Source organism: Schistosoma haematobium, chromosome 7, assembly GCF_000699445.3.
Source record: "Schistosoma haematobium chromosome 7, whole genome shotgun sequence".
Lineage (NCBI taxonomy): Eukaryota > Metazoa > Platyhelminthes > Trematoda > Strigeidida > Schistosomatidae > Schistosoma > Schistosoma haematobium.
The window spans coordinates 4,026,975-4,045,968 of NC_067202.1; the positions used below are offsets into that span (position 1 = coordinate 4,026,975).

General features: G+C 36.6%; 1 protein-coding gene across 1 annotated transcript in view; it reads right to left on the reverse strand.

The window, feature by feature from the left end:
- Positions 1-17,683, reverse strand: part of MS3_00009457 (uncharacterized protein) — a 45,200-nt gene extending 27,517 nt beyond the window's left edge. The window contains exons 1-9 of the mRNA XM_051217835.1: positions 17,518-17,683; positions 17,356-17,478; positions 15,789-15,851; positions 15,413-15,511; positions 12,561-12,688; positions 11,088-11,418; positions 6,045-6,336; positions 4,025-4,204; positions 1,899-2,071 (exon numbers count right to left, since the gene is read on the reverse strand). Of these exons, the coding sequence (XP_051064260.1) occupies positions 1,899-2,071; positions 4,025-4,204; positions 6,045-6,336; positions 11,088-11,418; positions 12,561-12,637 (1,053 nt within the window). The 5' untranslated portion in view covers positions 12,638-12,688; positions 15,413-15,511; positions 15,789-15,851; positions 17,356-17,478; positions 17,518-17,683. The remainder of the gene's footprint in view (positions 1-1,898; positions 2,072-4,024; positions 4,205-6,044; positions 6,337-11,087; positions 11,419-12,560; positions 12,689-15,412; positions 15,512-15,788; positions 15,852-17,355; positions 17,479-17,517) is intronic.
- Positions 17,684-18,994: the final 1,311 nt, after the last annotated feature.

The window sequence follows — 18,994 nt, forward strand, 5'->3', positions numbered from 1 at the left end:
GAAGATGTTATTCAAGGAGTACAATCCAATGAAATAAATTCGGAAAGGGAAAAAAGGACATGAGGAATTCAGAAGATTAGAAGTCGGGAGAGCACAAAGAGTAGATGCACCTGAGCCATTGCAAACGATTTTGAGCCATGTCATTCAAGGTCTCTAACCATTGGTTGCTATCGTTTCGCTGATCCGAACCAGGTAGTCTATACCTACCAACATGGCTAATTCCACTGTCAGGGACTTCATAGATTTGTGCCATGTTTTGGTCTGGCCGCCCCTAGCTTTCTTCCAATCTACTCTTACACCATAAAAAATCGCAAGTCGAGGCAGTCAGTGATTGGGTACACATAACACATATCCCAGCCATCTCCATTAATGAAGTTTCCCTACTTCATCAATCGATTTGCCATCCTTACATAGTACCCATTTGCTAACAACTGCATTACTTACTCCGTGGTCCCAGGATATACGAGCAATGCTTCGAAGACACCTATGATCGAATACTAGTAACCTACGAATATCCTCTTCTCTTACCGACCATGTTTCCCAGAGTGAAGTATGTGAGATATTTATTTGTTAACTAAACGATAAATATACTGAGTAGTAGTTTGCTCTGTTCTACTTTATGGACGTGAAATGTGGTCCTTAAAAAATAGAAGATATTCATAGGTTACTAGTATTCGACTATACGTGTGTTCGAACCATTGCTCGTATATTTTAGGACCATCAAGTTAGCAATTCTTAGGTTAGCTACACAGGTTAATGTGGTAAATCCTTTAACAAGATAATGAATTCTTATCGACTGAGTTGGTTAAGACATGTATTACGTATTTGCATTCACTAATCACCTCAACGAATGATGATGGCTGGTGTAGAAGTAGATTGGAAGAAAGCTAGGAACAGTCAAACCAAGACATGATGTCAGTCCATGAAAACACTGACTATTGAACTGAGATGTGTAGGTAGGTACAAACTACCTACCTGATTGCAGTCCGCCATATTCTCAGAACCAGTGGTTAGTCTTTGAATGATATGGCTCAAAATCGTTTAATCCTTCTACCCTTAGATCTTAAGTTTTAAATTTCTCATAGATGCTTTTCTATTATTTTACTAATATTTTCTTCTCAAATTGTATCCTGAACGCATGATCATTTTTATGATCAGTAATACTGTTACTCTATCTCTACTACTCTGAAATCCGATCTAACAAATTCATCTTACTGTGCTAATGAGATATGACAACTTGAACCGATGTGCATATATCCCAGGTTCCACATTGCGTTTGACTGATTTAAAATTATGTATATGAAGCATTTTGGAATAATCATAACAACGAGTAAGCTAGAGAGATGGAAATACTGCTAATCAGGTTGTTCGTGAAATCCACATAGTCGAGATACATATTTCTAATGTGATATTCAAACATGATCCGTGAGAGATTTCGGGTTAGTTAGGCTAGTAACTGAACTATAACCTGATCGATAAAATCCAATCAACATTAAGTACTATCTAGTATTTAGTGGATCAACCAATTGTAAATACATCAATTGCACAGAAAGCCATTTGTCAATTAAACAGCCAAACAGTAATCTATTTGATCACGGGCATTAAGTGCACAGATATGAATCACACAAGGAGTATCAGCTTCCCCAAGCATTTAGCTACTTCATGCTGATGATGAATGCTAACGGGCATCAACCAATGTCCAAAACGTGTTGTCGTTTGCCTCTAATCAACTAACAGTCAAACAAAATATACTTGAAGTTAATTTCACTCACACTATTGGTTATATTACCGTCTTCAGATAGATAGAATATGATCAGCACACCGATGACTATATACAAACATGAGATCGGTAACTACTACTATTCAGTGATTACACAGTAGTGTACATAATTACTTACTTTATGTTCACAGCCAGAACCACTGTAACTGTACAATGATAGAGTATCTGCAGACGACTGAATATGATCTACTGTAGGTGGAGGTATTTGACGTAAACCAAATGCCATTGATACGATAGCAGTCATATGAGTTTCAGGTCCAAATACATAAATTGGAATATCGATAGTACGACCTTGATGTATTGACAGAAAACGAATTAAAGTAAGAAAGTTTTTTTCAAATGTAGAATGTTAATTTAAAAATATAAAACAAATAATAACAATAATATTAAATATGGTAAGTTGTTGAGCTCTACTAAATTAAATATTGTACATGTCAAATTGTGAAATAAGCCGATTACTGATTATTTGAATAAGTAGTTGTTATTACCGGCAAGCTAACAAAAACAGTCATTGAAAAATGTGTTAGCTGTTTTGATTACTAGAAATTACGACAATTAGTCAACAATCTTAGCCTTCAAATGCCATGGTACGACCGAGGGTAGGCAGAGCCCGCTCTCCCTCTTCAAATGCTCTCGTATAGCCACGCATATATAGTCACTACCATGGAAGTCCTACTCACTACATTCTCGCGACTAGAGTAGTGGACGAAAAGTGGATGTTCAGCACTTAAACCGGATTGGTGGGTACAAAGGGATCACCTAAGGAAGTCGGGAAACCCTGATTCACAACTAATGGTATATATGGGCTCCAGAATTGCGTATGAACTCATTTTTGATCAAAGTCTACCATAGGACCGCATCTCCTAACGTCGCTCCACTGCGTTGTGAATAAGACCTCTAGGTCAATGTCTCGGAGAGTGATCACCTAGGGAAATTAGCCGCTTCGGTTTGGGTACACGGATAGTATTCTAGCCTATACACAAATTCAACGACTTTCGTGGCGTATATATATTTATGTCACCCTTTGCACCGATGTTTATATTCTCAAATAAATGAAATAAATAAATAAACGACGGTCTTTTTGGTTCACTTTACATAAATCCAAAGAGCAATTTTTAACTTCCCCAATAATCAAAAATATACAAGCTCATTCGGCGAGCATCGGTTCTTATCTGATTTCACACAATAGTTCATCGTGAAACGCAACTATTAAGAAAGTAGGGATTTACAAGTAGAACTGTAAATCAAGATTACACTGTCTGCTTGTCACTTATTCCCTCAATTATGTATTTATTAAGCTCTGCTACGAGTGTTAGGAAAACAGATATTTGATAACATAAACCATTCACAGAAGAAGTACACACTATTATTTCTCATAATAATAAACTTTTTAAACCAATATTTAACAAGTGAGATAAAATAAAGAGTCAAAAATAGAAGTTATACTGCATCTCCAAACGACACTGATGCAATGTGTGAATATTTTTAAGGAGGATATTAGTGTACCCCTTGAAAGACACTACTTACTAAAGATGAGAGTTTTACGTTACAAGAACGAACTTTTAGAGATCATTTTAAACATTTCAAGATTGTAATTTTCCTATTTAGGGATAACTCTGTTAGAATTTTCAAGAGGAATTTCGTTACCCAATATCTACTTGAACGATCAAAACTGGCATTGGGATAATTACTTATCTCTTATGACACATGGTGTTATGATGGACAGTGTCCGAAATTCGATACTGATACACGATATGCTATGGCCAACCCCCAACTGACTAATTAAACGAGAACACAAGAGTGAGCGAGAAAGTGTATTGGACTACCGAATGAAATGCACAAATACTCATTCATATATATACCACTCTATCCTTAGGAAATTGACCCATTTTTATCCCAATGAAATGCACTTGAACTTTGGGCCATTTCTGATCGCCATTGATGAGCAATGATTAGGCTACCCTCCATATCACATGATGATCATATACATGGCACAGCTCAAATAAAGATTAGCATTTAGTTAGACATTTAAATCATTTCATTAAATACATTCGGTAACATAATCGATCACTAGTAAATTGCTGGAGACTACGACTTACTTTAGTCTTATTTATATTAGTATAAATATATTGATGGACTAACTAAAGCTTACTAGTAAATATGTACACTAAAAAACCACAAAATAGATCCAAATTATCTTTAAGTTTTATACAACCAAAAATAATAGTTTAACTTTAACCCTACCCAATTCACGCATTACACGAAGACCTTCCTGGTAGTTGGGACCAGCACGACGGACAAATATACGTATATTATGTCTCTTCAATTGTTCTTTGAATTCTGTCAAAGCACGCACAATACCTTTAAATGTAGCAGCAATATTGGTGAAATTTGCAATTCCTCCACCGATTAGTAGAACTTTACCTGGAACAGGTTGAGATTTTTAAAAGAATTTCGTAAATAAAACAGAAAAAACATCCTTGAAGTAAGTTCTAATGATGCTATTCCTAGAACTAATACGTAGTCAATGTTAAGATTTGTGAAAACATGATGTGAAAAATACAATAGAAACTTAAGGATTTAATTGAATCATGATGAAGAGAGTTTACTATATGTACAGACCAGTTAGTCAATTAGTTAAAATCAACTCAAGGCTTCACACAAATATGTACTACCCAAAGATATTACAGCTTTACTGTGACTCATTTACCAAGTAAATGTTTAAGTATTCACCATTCAATCACATTGTTTGTATGATTGAGTGATATTGTAAAACATGACAAGAGGCAAGGGGAAAGTGTATTAATTGCGAGGAGTTACCGAGTACTTACGTAGTTTACATATACACAGCTTTCAATAGGCGATTTGCAACTTCCGGTGTCTTCTGTAGTCACGACCGCCTTCTCATCTAGTCTCCACGCGTTATGAAAACACAGTGCTTTCGATGTATTGAAACACCCCGCTCCGTCTGACAATCGTTGTAACGTTAACGCAACGTTCCGCTACAAACTACCAACAAACAATCTTGTGAGTAGTGTCCACTACAACACTAGCCTACTGCTCGAACCGAAATAAATGGGTTGACGTTCGGAACCATGATACTTGTGACACAGAATATTATAAGCTTTAGAAAACTTTTCCGTGTAACCAAATGTAGTATTAAAAACTGTGTATATTTAAAGTGATGTTGTACGTGGTGGTTAACAGGATTATGAAGACCACCACATTTGACGGGAAGCACGGAGTACAATGGACAGTCTGGATGCGACTAGACGATTTGGACTTCGCAGATCACCTAGCTCTTCTATCCCATACACAACAACAGATCCAGGTCAAGACAGCCAGTGTAGCGGAAGCCTCTGCGTCAGTAGATCTCAATATACAAAAAGGAAAAACCAACATCCTCAAATACAACACAGAAAACACTAACCCAATCACAATCGATCGAGAAACTGTGAAAGTGGTGGAAACTTCTACCTACCTAGTCACAATCAATGATCAACAACAAAAATCTGATACAAACGTAAAGGCAAGGACTCACAAAGTAAGAAAACAACTCCCATAATTAAAAAACATACGGGACTCAAAACAACTGTCGAACAACATCAAAGTCACATTCTTCAATATCAACGTCAACACAGCTTGTTCCGTTATACGGAGCTAAAACTTACAGAATTACCACAACCATCATCAAAATAGTACAATTATTTACGAACAATTGTCTACACAAGATACTCAATGTCCGTTGGTTGCATATCATCAGCAATCTATTGTGGGAGAGAACAAACCAGCTCCCAACTGAAGAGCAAATCAGAAAAAGAAGTTAAAGGTGGATAGGACACACATTGCAGAAATCATCAAACCACATCGAGACAAGCGCTAACTTGGAATCCTGAAGGGAAACGGAAAATAGGAGGACCAAAGAGCACATTGCATCGAGAATTGGAAGCAGACACCATAAGAATGAATAGCAACTGGAAACAACTGGAAAGGATTGTCTAGGACAGAATTGGGTGGAGAATCCTGGTGGGTGATCTATGCTCCTCCACGAGGGGTAACAGGGGTGAGTGTGTAAGGTAATTTAGAGGGTAAAACAATCAACATTCAAACCAATAGATCATCGGTTCTAATCCTATACTACTAACTTCTGTCTTAGGCAGTCGGGTATTATACAAAGCCAAATGAAAGGATTTTCCACTGATTACATTTCAAATTAAAAGCAAAATTCAACAGAGTAAAAAACTATTGAAAATGAAAATCTTACCGTCTGGATGTAGTTCTCCAGTAGTCATCAAAGTTAGAATTGTTTTTGAATATTCATAAGTTAATTCTTCTGATGGTGCTCCAGAATATTCACCATAATTTGCTAAATCTTTTACACCTTGACTTGTACCGCCAGCTGCTTTGACTTTTTCAGCTAATTCACAAACTGTATCAGCATAAATTACTGAAGCTCCACCACCTGCACTCATTGTCCATATACGACCATTTGGATTAAGTATAGTAAGCTTTAATGAAGCACCTGTTCGAGCATCCAACTTTGCGATGTACGCTTCCTAAATTAAAAAATATCTGAAAATATAACTTTATTTTGATTGAAAGTATATACTCATTTATTAAGTACAGATAGATGGGCTTGAGTCATCATTAAATATGACAGCTGATATGATAATACTCGATTGTTCTGACCGAAGTAGATGGAGTGAGGTTCGAACACGAACTATAATAGATGAAAGCGGAACCTCTAGACCATTAGGTCACCGTTACAAGTTATATACGTTGGAGAAAGCAATTTAAGCGAATATGTATTTTCGATATTTTCTCATCACCCTTTAAAATTTACAAATAAATATATTTGGATTCATCTGGCTGGACGCAGTTAACAAAGAAACCCTGTGGATTTAGATTTCATGAAGGTTATTTCCCTGAGGACTGAAAACACGCTTTCCCGACGAGTACTAACTGGCATGGAAACAAGGATTGCTTTTGACTACTTTTAACCAACACTAAAAAATAGCCCAGGAGATGTCAAGTAACTTATATTAATGACAAGATTGCAACTTGATTGGTAGAATTAGAGCAACACAAGGGACTCAGTAAGTTAGTCGGTCAGTCAAAACGTAGAACCTGGTATTTATGTATATCAGTTCAAGTTGCTATATCTCATTAGTACAAAGAGATGGAATTGCCAGACCAAATCCCAGAATAGTAGAGGTAGTAACAGTATCAGTAGTAATAAAAAAGATTAGGTATTAAAGATACAACTCGACAAGAAAATATAAATAAGTGAAATGAAAGCATTTATGAGGAATTAGGAATCGCCGAATTCGAGGGGGAGACAAAAAACCAATGCATCTGCGTTACTGCAAACGATTTTGAGCCACGTCATTCAAATACGCCAAGCATTGGTTACGACCACCATGCAGATACCAACCAGGTAGTTTACACCTGTCATCATGGCTCAATCCAATTGTCAATGACTTCATGGACTGATACCACCTGTTTTGGCTACCCGTAGCTTCCTTCTAAACTACTTCTACATCGAAGAACATCGTCTCTTGAGGTACTCGATGGTTGAGTACACGTCAGACATGAGCCAACTACCTCAAGTGATGTAGATTCATTACATGATCAATCGAGTTTTCGTATATACATAGTGCCTTGTGTTTAACCCCAATTTTGTTCATTCAATGGTCCTACAATACACGAGTGATACTTGAAGGACACCTGAAATCTAATACTGATAATCTACAAATAATCTGTCATCATAGTGGTCATTCACACAGCTATAGATGAGGATGGATCGAACAGGTTCTCTGAGTAGACATATATCTTGCTTACACTATAAATGACGCAAGTTGGCGAAAGTCAATGACGCTTTGTGAATTGGTGCCGAGATTTCACGAGAGATCAAACCATCGAGACTGATAAGACTACCAGTAAGAGTGAACAGGTAAACACACTGAGCTACTAACTTGACTCTATATGATAAATTCGAGAGTTGACTGGGTCCGGTAGCGAAGCAACATTTAGCATTTGGAAGGAGATAATCCTATTTAAACATGTCTGAATCGTTGTTTCAGGCGGTCAGGAGACTGCATTTTGTCAGCGTCTCCACCAAGTAGAATTATGTCATCTGCCTATACTAAGTCAACAAGTGAATCTCGTGCTAGAAAATTAACCCCTGAAAAGTTAAACGATGAAACCGTTGTCTCTGGAGGAATCATATCCATCATGACGAAGTCAAGTAAAAATGTGGAGAGGACAGCCTTGATGAACATCATTTGAAGTACCAAATTTTGATGACGTTTTGCTATAAGTTCTCACTTCACCAGTAGTGTTTGAATAGAGAGTTTGTACAAGGTTGATGTATTTCTTTGGTACATATATCAATGGTAGACACTGCAATAGAACCTCCCGACCAATAGAGTCGAATGCCGACTTAAGTTCAAGGAATACAACCATAGATGAACGTTGAAAAGTATATCTATGTTTCAGAACCTGGTGGAGGGTGAATATTTGGTCTGTATATACATTCACGTCTAGGTCTGAAACCAGCCTGGTTTCTCGGGTCCGCTCTTCACGAGCTCTAGGTAGACTTCGAAGTATGTTTGAGGCTAATATTTTAGATACTTTATTTGTTAGACTGGTTCCTCTGTGGTTATCGCAAGAGGATTTTTATCCTTCTTTATAAACTGGGAGACCAGTCAGATGGGGTAACCTTCAGTTCCCAGATATTACTTAAAACTTCAGTTAGTTTAACTGAAAAAAACTGAACCACTAACCCAAAATATTCCGGAGGTTAATCCATCAGATCCTGCTGCTCCCCTCACTTGAGATTGCTTATGGCCGCTTCAACCTTATTGAGAGTTTGCAATTTAGGTTGCATGGAAATGGCAAGTAACAGAGATGTGGTTGAAGGTTAGTTGAACTGTTCCCTAGAGCGTTCTATCCAGCTGTCCGATATGTTTGATAGAGAGTGAATTATGGTCCCGTTTTTTATCCGGAATGGTCTAAGCAACAGCCTAATTTTAAATATCCGTTTCCTTGATAGGTCTACTGTTACCTACCGCTACTGCCATTTCTATCTCTTCTGCTTTCGCTACCCACCACTGCTCATGATCATTGGGTAGGCTTCTTATCAGCTCACTTTTAAGCTGCCTTAGTTCTTCATCGTGTTCAGAGTCAAGTGGGATGAGTTTCCGAGCATCTATCAGTTCTGGAAACACCTCTGAGGTCCATTGATTTTTCTTAACCTTATGGTTTAAGTTAATAGTAGAGATCACTGTTGTTCCCACAGGTTTTTGGATATAGTGACAAGCTACCTTGGGGTGGATATCAGTTTCACGGTTGAATAACTCCCCTAGTTGTCCCTGAAATATATTCTTAACTTTTTCATCATTAAGTTGAACTTTAAGGAATTCCCTTGTAGTGACTTTTCTACGTCCAATAAGATGCAGACAAATACGTGCTCGAACTAAAGCGTGACCCGAGTCCACATATGTGTTCCAGAATATGCGACAGTCTTCTATCGGACCTATCCAAAGATCGCTAATGGCAATATGGTTTAATGATTAATCAAACACAACATTGGTTATTACTCAGCGATCAATCAATATAAATATTTCTCTTTGTAATTGTAAAACGTGATGATACATAACCGAAAACGCTCGTTCGTTTAAAATGTTTACCGATTGATCATTATGAGAATATTCGAGTTATTATGAATTCATAAACATAGTTATTCGGCCAATACAGAAAGCTGTGCTTAAAAGCTGACTGCATAGTTCGAAGTATAGAGCTAGAGGAGGAGAGATTTTAGAAGACATAAATTATCAAAATAATCAGAGAAAGTAATTTGATAAAAGTATGTAATTCCAAGTGAAGAAGATGGAATCTTTCATAATGACAAATCAAAATAAAGATATTTTCAGTATAGGGTTATGGAGATTGTTGTCTATTTGAAACCATGAATCGAATTAAGTTAGACAACCTGTGAAAACCTGGAATCACTGGACAGCCATTTCGTCTTAACAAGCATCCACCAACCCGCATGCAGGGATCGAATCCAACACCGTCGATATCGCTCACGAACGCATAACCTCTAGGCTGCTGAGCAGCCATCCAACAAAGTTAATATCTAGCCTCAGTCGATCCACGATATTGAGGAACCACCTTCCATTGTCTTCGGTGGGTAGCTGCCTCAAAACCAACACGGTTTAGCGCAGTGTCGTGGATCGATTGAGGTTAGACATTGAAACCGTTAAATGCCGGTCCAGTGACCTAGCAATTAGGCGTTCCAGCGCGAGACCGGAGACCCTGAGTTCGATTCTCACTGGCGGGATCGTGAATACGCGCTACTGAGAAGTCCCATACTACGACAAGACGGCCATCCAGTTATTTCAAGTCTTTAGTTGTTGTATAACTTAGATCGGTTCACGATTTCGACGATAAGAAAATCTGCAAACAATTGTGTACGCATCAATTACGAGTAATATATAGTAAAGAATTAAAGCCATGTTAAAAAGAGATTTAATGAACCACTTTGTGTATACATAACTCTCATTTGAAATTGTGGACGATTAAAGCCTATGAAATGTGAAGGTTAATGTAGACTTTTCGGCAAGATTGGTTGAATAAACGAACAGTGTAGGCTCGAACAATCTCCATAACAACGTCTCTAGAAATCAGATAAGTCGACTGCAATGTAAAACTGACCAGTATCACTCCAGAATCATTTAAAACAAGAATGATGGAATACTATGTCAAAGAATATTTTTTACATATCAGACTTCCCTAGTTGGAAATTAGTTGTAATAACATAAATATCCTACTACAAAGAATCTATTTGTTCTTCAGAACATCCAAATTATTTCTTTTTGTAAACAGTTAAGAAGAAAGTATGGAACAAATAGAACCGGTTCAACATTCTATGGTGTTTTGCCTCTATATATACCTGCATATAGCGGTGCTTTTATGGTTAAAGAAACTAGATATTTGACCAAAATCCACCAATTCAAACCCAATCTCAGTTTAAACAGTCGGATAGAACAACTAAATCTGACATAAAATGTAAAGCTGATTACATGGTAAATAAATTATATTATACATTTATTAGCAACACCAGTAGTACAAAATGTAAAAAAGGTAGTGATATGGATTTGTTTGAAAATCAATCAGTCAGTAAGTAAGTCAACCATAATCAACATACAGAATCTGGCACAAATTTGAGTTAGTTTAAGTCGACATATTATATACGCACGGAAGTAATATTAGTAATAATAATTATTATTATTATGATAATTACCTCTTTAGTTTCAGTTTTACCAAAACCAAAAGGAAATTTCAACATTTCTCCATTCACTGACCATTCCAAACTTGAAGTGAACAAATGTTCTGCACACTGATCCAATTTGGCAGCAACATCCAATATATGAATATATAACTGTTCGTTGATATCATTATCTCCATCCTGTAGTTCATTATCGTTAATGATATGATAACTGCTACCATTACAATCATTAAGTTTGTTTGCATTCATATTCCATTTACAAATAACTAATGGATTGATTTCTAAATAGGTGAAGTATAATTTGTCAAAAACTGAATGCAATTCAACGATGAAATCAGCTAGCATCCTAATAATAAATATGTTTGTTGTTCAATTAAAATATATATAGGCATATATGAATTTTAATAAAACATTAAATGGTTACAAGAAAGGGACTCCTATTAACTTGACATAACGGTTGGGCTTGACTGTCGTGATGACCCAGTCAAACTATATATTAGCTGTAACATTTGGTACTTAAAGTTTTACCACGCCAGCTAGATTGGTTAGAAAGAAGGTTAGATTACAAGCAACAAACTTAAGAACCAAGGGAGAAGTTTTACTGCCAATTATACTGAGATATGACAACAGTAATATGTTTCCCTCAAGAAACTTGAATCTGCAGAGATACCTGCTTTTCACAGAGGACGGATAGCCGGAAAATGCAAGTTTTAAGAAACGTCTTGCTCTGCTCATTTATGTTGCTAACAGTAAGGCTATAAAGGTGAGGAACTAAATCAAAGGTTATTCACAAAACGCTTATATTTGATTGGACTTAAATAGTTGTCTTCTCGGTTCCGTGACCAGAATCGCAGGTTATTACCCAGTTCCCTTCCTGAGTCCCTTAATAAGAGGTATTTTCCCATATTGTGAGAGGCCGTGAATCAGTAACTCCCCTCGTACCTCTACCAGAATCCGAGCTAACCTTATATTTAAATTCTCTTTGTATATTTCTTCAATAGAACAATATTGTTTGCTGACATTAGTTTAATTTATAGATATTTTTCGCAACGTACTGATCTCATTTGAGATAAAACTAAAAGTCCAGAGATAACTGATGTCAATATTCATATTGAGATTCGAACCCCATGTCTAGCGATTCGAACGTCAACGAGTTATCCACTGAACTACTGAGTTTAGGCTTCCCCAAACTGTCTAACAGGTTTGAAAGTCTAAGGGTTTGTAATTTATAGCTGTCAATATTCAGGAGTGTAATTGATCACTCTCAGTTGCCATATGCCCATTCTAAGAGGACTGACTTGAAATAATCTTTATGCTTGGTTTGGTAGAATATTAACTTCGGTCTGGTATACATTTGTCTCAGGTTTCAATGAGCCTAAAGATAGTGTTTTGCTTTAGAAAATAAATATTCACCAAATTTTAGGGAAAAATTGTTCATTGAAAATAAATAATCGAGTCGTCATATTTAACAAGGTATCGCCAACAAACCTTGCACGCTTCGGACATTTTACTCCTGAAAGCAGTGAACTCTGTAATAATTGATCGGCGGAACAACCAGCTTTCATTCCAGAACCAGATTTCATAATATCTTCAACTGAAACCTCAAAACGTTTAGCCTATAAAAGCAAGATATAGACGATTACTCAGAAAATATGTGAGCACAAATATGTGTTCGACAAAATTATTTTCAAATGCCTGGATTTGTGAATATTTATCTGCCAGTGCAGCAGAAACCCATGCATCAGTAGATCTCAACATACAAAAAGGAAAAACCAACATCCTCAAATACAACACAGAAAACACTAACCCAATCACAATCGATCGAGAAACTGTGAAAGTGGTGGAAACTTCTACCTACCTAGTCACAATCAATGATCAACAACAAAAATCTGATACAAACGTAAAGGCAAGGACTCACAAAGTAAGAAAACAACTCCCATAATTAAAAAACATACGGGACTCAAAACAACTGTCGAACAACATCAAAGTCACATTCTTCAATATCAACGTCAACACAGCTTGTTCCGTTATACGGAGCTAAAACTTACAGAATTACCACAACCATCATCAAAATAGTACAATTATTTACGAACAATTGTCTACACAAGATACTCAATGTCCGTTGGTTGCATATCATCAGCAATCTATTGTGGGAGAGAACAAACCAGCTCCCAACTGAAGAGCAAATCAGAAAAAGAAGTTAAAGGTGGATAGGACACACATTGCAGAAATCATCAAACCACATCGAGACAAGCGCTAACTTGGAATCCTGAAGGGAAACGGAAAATAGGAGGACCAAAGAGCACATTGCATCGAGAATTGGAAGCAGACACCATAAGAATGAATAGCAACTGGAAACAACTGGAAAGGATTGTCTAGGACAGAATTGGGTGGAGAATCCTGGTGGGTGGCCTACGCTCCTGTACGAGGGGTAACAGGAGTAAATTTAAAAAACTTATCACTAACATTACCTGATGAAGTACAGAAAGTCACGCTCAGTAAAAGAAATTTTGTTTCAGATTAGCGCTCCTAAACACTACTAACTAACAGTTGAGCTCGAACTTAGATTAAGAAATCTCGGTTTCATAGCTAGTCCAATACTGTTCAACGAAGTTGGGTGGCTTCCCAATAATGCTGAGTGACACTTGCACTTAATCGCAGAATGACGGAAGTTAGAAATGGCAAATGTTGTTTTCGAGCTAAGTAGTTAAGAACTAATGTGTTAACAATGCCAAAAATAAGCCGAGCGTTTGACTGGTTTTGTTGCACTCTTGAGAAGCCCCAGGCAAGGGAGAAACTGTAAGTGATTTTTCCTGGTATCAGTCCGAGATAAGAAGAATTTATCTTCAAAATAAGCCTAGATAGAATATTTAGTATTCTGAAAATTAGTTGATCAAATAACAGTCATTTCTTGTATAAAAGTCTAAATCTTTTTTTCAAATTTATTTCGAACGTTGTTGATGTATTAATATATGCATTTAACTTTTTTCTATTTTAGCTGCCTATTTTGTTTAAATGCTTCAATGTAAGCCCCAACTAAAAAAGTACGAATTCAATGCTTCAACGCTAACCTCTTCTTCCCGTTTGTCCTAATTCTAACTATTTTTTGTCTCTTTAGACAGGTTATTTTTAGACTGTACTGCTAGATGGAACGCTTGAACGACGGCTTGCAGAAGTATAGCATCAATCCATCAATTCATAACAGTCCTTTCTCTGTAACAGTCAGTGACTCAGTATTATCTAGGATAAAAGTATATTATACTGGAACACATATTTTTGTCAGATCTACATTGTAAAAAAATTGGTACAATGATTCAACCAAAAATCTGCCAAATCACAACCTCTCTATTAGACTGTTGGCTACGAAACTGTCCAACTATTTAGAACTCAGCTAATTTGAAGACCTGATAAGCAGAAATGTTCTGTACGAAAATTCTTCGAATTAAAATGTCTTGTTAAAACAACTCCATTATTCAATTACAAAATATCAGTAAGTTAGAAGCAAAAATCAGAACACAATAATATGAGTTCATTTGCTCCGTTGATTCTCTAATGGTGTTTACAAATGAGAAGTAATAGTAGTAATTCGTAAAAAACGAGTGTACAAACTTTGTACGCAGTACGCACGTCCGACTGCATCCTATAGAAAGGAAGACTAAGAGAATATCTCTCAACGGTATGATCCCACATCATTTCCTCCACAGTGAATAAACAGTTGATATCTCGAAAAATTCGATGTATAAATAAATCCACATTTAGTGAGTTTCTAGAGATATTTCCATCAAATGATTTAAACCAAGTTTGTTTATTAAAAAGGATGATATTGTTAACGTTGCATTGTTGTAGCGGGTAACATGGTATTCCATGCTCTTAGTTACAAATACCCTTACTTTATTCTTGATTCTTATCTGAGCTCCGTTCATTTTACCCTTTTAACCAACTGTCATTGCAGTTGAGCAATAATTTTAGATTTCTACAAGCGTCTTCATTAGCTGTTCTGTTTTCTCTTATTGAATATTCATAAAAGTAACTTATGGAAAATTAACCGTATAGAATATTCTTGAAATTTGTCCTCCATTTCTTGCATTTTACTGGTCCCTCATATTGGTCAAGTTTTCTTTCTATAAATGTGATGTAAAGTATACACAATAATTCCTAATGCTTAATGCCATAGTTCCTATGTTGTAAGCAGTTGGAGAGAATCCGTAAACTAATTAAACTTATACATTTGGACACATTTGTTCTAGATTTATTAAAAGTAACAGGGAAGAAAGGCTATATAGAAGAAAAACTGTGAAAGACAACATTTTTGCATAAGCTAACTAAAATATTGTACATACCTTAGAATCTACTTCACCCACATCTACTCCACCGGCATGATGAAAAAGGATAACATTTGAACTCCTTTTAGTGTACATACACAGATAGTACTCTTCTTGCTTTAAAAACAATAAAAATTTGTCTTTGTCAAATTCCATTTAAAGCAACAGAGAAAATAAACAATAAAGGTTGTATAAATTTGATGAGCTGAATTACAAAATTACTATTGTTATAAATAGAACTCATACACTAAGAATGTTAGCCAACTTTCACGAAAATCGATAGTAATCATTCAACACTTATAATGAAAAATTAAAATTAGTCAATATATGCCCTGTATATTGACCCGGATGTCTAAATTATACAACTTCATGTGGTAAAATTTGTTCGAATTACCTGTTCATGTGGTACAAATGGTTCAATAAGGAAGCGATCGAGAATTCCACTGGTAGAACCGATCTAAAGTAAAATGTAAAACAATAATCTCAAATTTTAAAAAACTGAAACTAAAGATGTACATGTAGTGACGGTCTACAAGCTAAATATTTGCTCGAACTCCTACTGACTCGATAATGTAATCAAAGATCCTTAGGAGCGAAGCAAAACTTCGTGCTAACAATCCATCCTACTAGTTTCTAAAGGGAAAATAATCTCTGGTCGGTTGTAATGTAGGCTAAATGCTTGACTAAAAACATTGTAAAACTGAAAATTAGTGATCATAGCAGAATCGTTCATGTTACTTTTGATGCAATATTGTTTCAAGATAACGTTAAATTTATACAAATGAATATCGGTACAACTGTACACCAAAATGCATATGCGCCATAGAAATAAAATGAAGTTGTGAAAATACAGAGAAAGGATTACAATCAAAACTAGACAAATGAGTAAAAATAAACGAACGAGAGTAGTATATAACTGGAGAAGCAGATAAGGTGAAGGAGCCAGTGAATTCTTCTAGGTACGTCAAACATTTTAGGAAAAATGTACAAATTCACAACAGGATCTTCACTAGTTCCTATTCCAAACCGTTTGATAACATCCCGGGCCAAAGACGCACCATCTTTAGGACCCCAGCCAAAGAATCGTGATGGGCCAACAGATGTCGTGTCCGTACATTTTTCCTACATACCAGAGCCGCGTGCCGTAATTGACTTAGTCGAGTTGGAAAACATCGATTTTAAAATAGCTTCAAAAGCCTGAGAACGGATGTAGTATTAACCCTTCATCTTTGATTACCGACCACCATGGGGTGCGTCACATGACGTTACCCCATTAACTTGGGGACTAGACATTACACCTATGGCAAGTTTTCAAAGGAACTACTACTCATAAGGCAGTAGTCTAACAAATTATAAATAAAACGGCAATGGTGATAGAAATCGTACTGGTACAAGGTAAGGGAAAACAGACCTAATAAATCTAAACATTTTATAAAAGGAATGTCTTTAATATCTGGAGCGGCTTGATTTCGAAACTTATTATAAAACAGATAAGAATAACGCCAACGAAAAATGAACCGAAAATAACAATGTGTACTGTTGTTCAGAATCTTTGAGAATCCGAACAAAACGAGGCTTTTGGAAATCTCATGCACTATGGAAAACACAGTTTTGTCAATAATACCAAATTTTAAAGCAACGAAACCCTAAATACTGACGACAGTAATTTTTCAAACGGGAAGATGAGCCACATTCAGTAAGGCCATACTTTACACGTTTTTCAGCCAGTCCTACCAGTTACACTAGTAAATATTTAACTAAAATTCAAAAAACACCCTGTGAGCAGAATGGAAGCCAAATATCAACTAGATTTCAACATCGCCCGAAACTAAACCTCACTAAAATGAAGAAACTAGAAACAAAAAAGCATAAAGTAATAACCTCTAGAGTACTTTTAATAACGTTCCATTCCCATAAAAAAAATTTTTTCGTAATGTGAAGTAACAACTAAATGTAATTACCGTGAATTTGCTCGCCAACAAGCTTTTTATTTTCCCCTGTAAATCCGCCCAATGGAAGCCTGCAAAAACTAGTCCCAATTTTCCCCTGCGTTTTATGAGGACATCGGGCTTACTGACAAGATCCTACATAATATGTTAGCAAATATTAAAAATCTTCCATACATTAAGTAATATCCATCCATCTGTCACTAGACTAACATCATCACCCACTTTAACTACTCGAAGTGGATTTTTCGCTAACTTAGAGTAGCATATCGAGTTGTATATAAGTAGCTTAGCAGATTCTTCGTAAACAGCCTTCGAAGACATTTGTTTTAAAGTACCAAGCTGAAATTGTACATTCTTTTGCTTCCGTAAAACAAAACACAAAATCACGATTTGTAGCTCTAGTGTCCGCTTGATTGATTGAATTTGTTTTTAACGAGCATACTGTATTCTTTTAAGTTTATTGGAAGCTATCTGGAAGACTACTGGATGAGCGTATTGAAAATTCTCGTTCGATTACCACGGTTAATGTAGGGCTAAATTAAAATTAGTAATACGTTGGAGACATCTCGGTTTTGTGTCAGGCATATACGCCTTAGATATCTCGTGGTTATTCTACAACTTTTCATAAAATTCGGACTAACCCTATGAATTAACGTGTAGAGCCAGTAAAATGTCGCTGAATCTAGCCAAATCATTCAGCAGTCGGTTTACCGATCTCTTTCACAGTCAAAAACAATCAACGCACACCAGTGAGTTCCATGCTATGGACTGGCTCATTCAGTGGTGGTCGTACTCGATTCCTTGTACCTTACTTACTTACTTTAAGTTCCGTATATGGAATCTGTTGAGGCGTCCGGTTTAAAATAGCATTAGCTTCAATCTGATTAGTCCGTCCATAAATTACTACTTACTTACTTACTTACTTACTTACTTACGCCTGTCACTCCCAATGGAGCATAGGCCGCTGACCAGCATTCTCCAACCCACTCTGTCCTGGGCCTTCCTTTCTAGTTCCATCCAATTCTTGTTCATTTTTCTCATGTCTATCTCCATTTCTCGGCGTAATGTGTTCTTTGGTCTTCCTCTTCTCCTTTGGCCTTCAGGATTCCATGTGAGGGCTTTTCTTGTGACGCAGTTAGGTGCTTTCTTCAATGTGTGTCCTATCCACTTCCAGCCCTTCTTCCTGATTTCTTCCTCCGCTGGGATCTGGTTTGTCCTCTCCCACAGTACGTTGTTGCTAATAGTGTCCGGCCAATGGATCTGAAGTATTTTGCGTAGACAATTGTTAATAAACAACTGCATTTTCTGGATGATGGCTTTCGTAGTACTCCAGGTTTCTGCCCCATACAGTAGAACTGTCTTGACATTTTTTTTGAAAATCCTGACCTTGGTGTTGGTTGACAGTTGCTTTGAGTTCCAGACGTTCCTTAGTTGTAAATATGCTGCTCTTGCTTTGGCGATCCGCGCCTTCACATCTGCATCAGATCCACCGTGTTCATCAATGATGCTGCCCAAATATGTAAAGGTTTTCACATCTTCCAAATCTTCTCCGTCAATTGTGATTGGATTGGTGCATGCTGTGTTGTATCGGAGAATCCTGCTTTTCCTTTTGTGTATATTGAGACCTATTGTTGCTGAGGCTGCTGCCACA